General features: G+C 35.9%; 1 protein-coding gene across 5 annotated transcripts in view; it reads right to left on the reverse strand.

The window, feature by feature from the left end:
- The window catches only part of scml2 (Scm polycomb group protein like 2), a 41824-nt gene that overhangs the window by 23396 nt on the left and 12428 nt on the right, over positions 1 to 6000 (reverse strand). For all 5 annotated transcript variants that reach the window (XM_050047874.1, XM_050047850.1, XM_050047866.1 and 2 more), the window contains 2 exons: positions 4816 to 4904; positions 3850 to 4093 (listed from right to left, as the gene is read on the reverse strand). In XM_050047874.1, coding sequence (XP_049903831.1) covers positions 3850 to 4093; positions 4816 to 4904 — 333 coding nt within the window. The remainder of the gene's footprint in view (positions 1 to 3849; positions 4094 to 4815; positions 4905 to 6000) is intronic.

The following is a 6000-nucleotide window of genomic DNA, read 5'->3' on the forward strand; positions in this document are numbered from 1 at the left end:
GGATTAATATATGAGGAAAAGATCAGAGAGTGGAATCTATTTCAGCGAGCGCGCTGAATCTTCAGGGATCTCTGCAGAATTAATGTGGAGGTCAAAGCTGCAGATCACAACCCCACCAACAAAGACAACCAACTCAACGCAGAGCAGAGGAAAACAAAAACATACAGAGGAGACTCACAAATAAAAATCTGACTTCATAATTCCTGATAAGCTGAATTGGTTATTCTTAATTCCCTCTATATTTTTAACAAACATTGGAAATCAGTGCCTCTTAAAACACTTCAGTAAATTCTATTCATTGAGATAATTACTGCATAATCACCTATGATATCACACTACGGTATTTCCTTCAAATATTTATTCTGTTAGAGGTAGAAAAGAACTAACATGTTCCTAGAAAATCATACACTAAACTTTTAATAACAACTCATAATAACTCATAATTACAAAGTAATTAATGTACCCAAAATGAAATTGACCCTTTGAGACCTGAGCAAATTGGCTTGATTTCTTTTAAAGACATGGGAAGAAGGCAATGAGCAATGAAAGACAAAATGACCAAAAAAAATTAGCAAGAAATTACTAAAAAGAAAAAAAGAAAAACAAGACAATTTGTATTACCAAAAAACAAAAAAGTTAATGACCTGGAGAGAGTGCTTAAAAATTATAATAATTCTGCAAAATCTGTAATAATTATAAATATATTTTTTTCCTGAGCTTTTCTCTCTTTTTTTCCATAGTTTTAAATCTATTTTTTTAATTTTTGTTATTTATTTGCGGGACATTTCTTACCAAGTTGCTCATTGCTTTTTTTTCCATGTTTCCGAAAGAAATTGCACCAATTTGCTCTTGTGAAAGGCGTCTGAAAGCAGCACAAGAAAAAGTGATGTCTCTCCAGATTCCAAAGGGTTAACCAAAAACATTTTCTGTAATATTCAAACATATGTGGATTATACTTATCAATAACAATACCTTTAATATTTTTCCTAACCTTCGTCTCACTGATATCTTAACTGATATCAATATCCCTTCCTCATGCAGCTGATGTCTGACAAAATAAGGGCAACTTTTATATTTTGCAGACAAATAATTTGCGCAGTCACATTTTCAGGCCGCTCTGCCATCCTGATATTCCAACAACAAAGTTTTTAAAAGTCTACTATATATCATGAACCACATAAACGTATTTTTTATTTATTTGATCCCTGATTTTGCAGCAGTTTTTTTGTTTTGTTTTTGATTAAGCAAAAATACTAAAATGTGCTGGTTTCAGGTCCTAAAACGAATATCATTGTGAATATGTAGATCTTTGAGTTTTGGACAGTTGGTGAAACAAAACAAGCAACGTACAGACGTAAACCTGGGGTTTAGGAATGTGATGTTCACTTTTGTTTTATTATTTTCTTCTACTAAACAATTTGGGCACAACAGACCATATGCAAATGCACTTTTCTTCTGTTTTGGAGCTGTAACAGTCGATGGTAGAACGTACATGTACTCAAATAGTTGTATTTACCATTATCAACTTGTTTTTATTATTAGTGCTATCCTTCTTTCAGTCTCTTTTTATTCCACTCCTTGTGTCTCCAGTTTTTAAATGTTTGAGTTATTGATTTGTTTCCTTTGTTAAGTACATTGAGCTGCATTTTATGTTGTGAAAGATGTGGTGTAATTAAAGGCCATTATATTATTACTGTAAGTATAGTACTTAAGTCTAATTTTGAGGTACTTCCATTTTGTTTTACTCCAAACTTTTACTCCACTACATTTATTTTACAACTGCAGTTACTTGTTTTTAATCCTACAAACTAATAATTAATATTATAATTCATTATTAATACAAAAATATAATAAACAAATAAATGATTATGCATTCTTATCGATGAATCTAATATTTTAAGTCCCTAAAATTAGCTGCTGGTGCAAATTTACATTGATGTTTTTAAATGTCAGTGCTGATTCACGTGCACTGTCCTCTATAAATAAACCATAATGGGCCATTCTGCATAATGAGTATTTTTGGTACTTGTACTCCTATGTATCTGCTAATATTTACTCCTAGTTAAATTTTAAACTGCTACATTGTGCTATTGAAACCTTTTGAGTATTTCTTCGTCCTTGGGTCACTTTTTGCCACACATTTAGTCAAATGCTGTGAAGGAAGCAAAATCTGATCAACAGTCTGAGACACATTGTGATGTAAAGTCTCAGCCACATCTCGACACACTCAAGAAGTTCTGAACAAGGCCCCTCTGTCTCGATAATGGCTCGAGTCTGTGGCCCAGAAACATGACACCCAGTGTCAGGGGTGATGAGGGAGGAGTGAGAGCACCAAACTATCAAGATCTAAAGTCGACTCTACAGGCTGAGCTGTCCGTCACTGGGGTCACAGGTCACAGCCTGAAATGATGGCGCTGACACATCAGAGTCTGCACTCTGCTGCTCTCTAGTGGTGAAAACTGGAAAATGTTTCTTCAAAGATCTGAGACGAAACACCTGTCCACCATCAGCACAAGAACAACCACACAACTTAGTTCAACAAACTAGTCTACTATTGGCCTGAATGTCACACATGAGCATCCTCTGACTGTTAGGTCCTATTTACAAATGTTTGCACACAGCATGCCAACACTGAAAACCTAATGTTCAAACCCCTAAATATGGTAAAGCCTTTTCTTATGCAACAACAGCAGCTCAGAAGCTCGACTGAAACAGCTCATCAGCATTTCTGAATGAACAGACCACTGAAACACTGAGAAACAGCTGATTTAAGTCGTGTATAACAGACCAACCACAGCTGATTTCAGTCTCGATCATAGACATAACCAAGTGCTACAGTTCCTTTAATTACCTGGACATATACAGGAAAAAGAGAGGGAATTTTTGGAATGCTTTTGTTTGATTTGGATACTGAACAACACAGAGGAGATTGTACAGATGAGAACAGGACTGTGCTTTTCATGTTTTTTTTCCCTTCCATGCCTTTTGTTTTTACTCTATTTGTGAACTTTATTTTAAACATATGAAACCAAACAATGTATGGTGGATTTGTTTGTTCATCACTGGCAGCAGTTTCATGTTGCTAACAAAGCTTTTACTGCAGCAATTTTATCACTTACTATTTTTTCTACTGTACATTGAAGTTGACTCATTCACTTTTGGATAGCATCTTGCTAAAGATGCATACATTCAACCAAAAGTGTTTTACAGGAAAAGGAAACTGGGTTATAAAAAACGATGGATTTCATACTGTCTGTTGTGTGCAGGTAAAACTAAAACATAAATGAAAATGTAGATTTTGTGATATTATCAACTGTTAAGCAGGATTAATTCTTCTGTGTCGAATCTGTGTTGTACATCGTAAGTGTTTCACAAGTGTAAATCCGCCTTTAGTAGTTTGAAAGTTATTGTGCTATGATTGACTATATGTTCCTCTGGCATAAAAAAGGTTTTTGCATTTTGAAAGGTAGAGTTTGTATTTAATGAGCAAAATGTTTTGAGAATTAACTTTTTAGCTAATAGCTAATTATGTGATGTAGATGTTGTTAGAAAAAGTATCTTTAGTATAGATAAATGATTGTCAGCTATTGTCAAAACCTGAATTATGGGTCTACAAATTAAATCTTGGAGTATTGTGCAACTATAGCTTAAAGAAAGATCTGAACTACATCCATATGATCTGCTATACAGCGGAAACATGTGGCGTCAGTGCAAGTTAGATTATCTGCTGTTATTGAGGTAAAAAAAATGCTCAAAACATACAAAATTCACAATTTCCAGATGGCTCATTCCACAAAATACACGGCAAGAAAAAAACCTATAAAACATACAAATCAAATGAACACTTACAGAAGTTTCCAGGCGGCTGTAAGCTGTGTTTCGTCAGGGTGCACCAGCCGACAGGGAAGATGTCTCTGGAGTCGAAGGGGCACCAGTAGTCGAAGGCGCCTCGCCAGCCGTCAAACATGACAAAAATCTCCTGACCTCTGACCTCTCCCACTGTGGCAGGGCAAATCAGGTAGGGGTTCTTCCTGTCCACCGCCTCCAGCTTCATACCAGGCTGGAAGTAGTTTTTAGCAGGACTGACAGGTTCCTAAACACACACACACACACACACACACACACACACACACACACACACATAAACAGAAAATTCATACTGCACAATCTCAGAATCTGCATTTTAGATGCTGGTGCATATCCTGGTTTAGGCTCATGGACAGGACATTTTTCAATGTTTTATGAAATTTTGTTTGGTGTCATTTCAAAGGGGGTTTTCTTGGCTTTCATTCAAGCCCAATTGTGAATCTTTCTGGTAAATACTGAGGTAACTGTAGCCCTTCAAACAGCCAATGACACACAATTTTCCACTTTTTTTCCCCCCCACAATTATATATATTTTTTTTAGCCTGTGGCATCTAGGAACATCAGTGACACAAAACTCAGAAACTGGAATACTCACAGGACTCTAAGGGTTCAGGAAATGCATAATATACCCATACTATTTCATTATGAGACTGTGTAATAAACTACATAAACTATGTAATAAATACTGTGTGTATTTACTGGCATGCAAGACATGTGTGTGGCTCCCCCTTGTGTCTATGCTGAGTACTGAAATAATAACAAAACATTTTCACATTATATATTTTAAATCAAGATATAAAGTTGTACTAATCGTGATTCCATTCATAGATACACTTTGAGTAGTCAATTTTAGTGTATAATTTATGGAGCTTATGGAGTGGAGGGGCGACATCTTTACAAAATAAAGTATCACAGTGTTTGCCTTCAGTATCCTCTTCTACTTATTACCTTTTTAAAAGCAGAAGCAGGGGCCATCTCTGCTCCACTCAGAGTCCGCAGGAGGAACATGGGCCACGAGGAGGCGTTCATCCTGAAACCTGAACACAAGGTCAGATTTATTAAACTGGAAAATGGATGGATGGATGGAAACAGAAGTGGTCGTGGTACTTGTCAATGAGCAGGACTTCAATTTTGAATTTATCTGAGATTTTTCAGTGTTGAGGAAGCTACTTTGAAAGCCCTGTTTTGCAAGCTGCTTTCTTCACCCTGAAAGAAGTTTATCCACAGCAAAGCAAAGATCTAGTTTGGTTAACTAAAGCTACTTAAAAAAGTAGGCTAATTCAAACTGTTTAGTAAAATAAAAATAAAATAAAATTACAAAATAAATGTGACATAAAATTACAACAAAATGCTCAGAATGCTGTTATTGTCACTGTATCGTTAAAAAAACAACCAAATTAGGAGTGCTGACAGTTAAAAACCAAATCCTCCACACATTCAACCATCTAATTCACAAAATAATAAATCATAAACAAACAAGTGCAATAGGTAAAAAAAAACAACAACAACACACATGGTACTTCTGTGAATATTGCACATATAATGTAGTAGACTGTTTATGAATATAACACATTTAGTGTTGTAATATACCCATAAAAAACACAAATACAAATACAGCATACACACAAAAAGGCACCAAACTGGAGAGCGGAGAACCGCTGCACAAACACACAGTGCCTTGCTTGGAAAAAATAAATAAATAAAATCATACAAAAAAGTTACATGATGCCAGCATACAATGCTATTCAAATGAGTTTATTGCAAAACGTGCCCACCTGTTTACAGATCAGAAGTTTCGCTAGATCTAGCAAAAGTAGCCTTGAGCTGTTTTACCCTTTATGTCCCTTCCCAGACTCCGTACAAATTGTTTGAAGTTTCACTAATTTGGCCCGTGGCATCATAGACATATATATATACATAGACGCCGCATTGACTGCCTGAGTGCGTCCTCGCCGGCCGCCATCTTGGATGGGTCTCGCTTCGCCTCCACAGTGCATTCACTTCTATTGAGGAAGGAGCTGTATGCACAAGTAAAATAGAATAACTCACTGAATTTTTAACTGATTTTCACGCGGTTTGGTTTGTTACAAACGGCACACATGTAGTTATGATACAGGATGCTTTCGTACATTA

Source organism: Epinephelus moara, chromosome 1 (assembly GCF_006386435.1).
Source record: "Epinephelus moara isolate mb chromosome 1, YSFRI_EMoa_1.0, whole genome shotgun sequence".
In the NCBI taxonomy this organism is placed as follows: Eukaryota; Metazoa; Chordata; class Actinopteri; order Perciformes; family Serranidae; genus Epinephelus; species Epinephelus moara.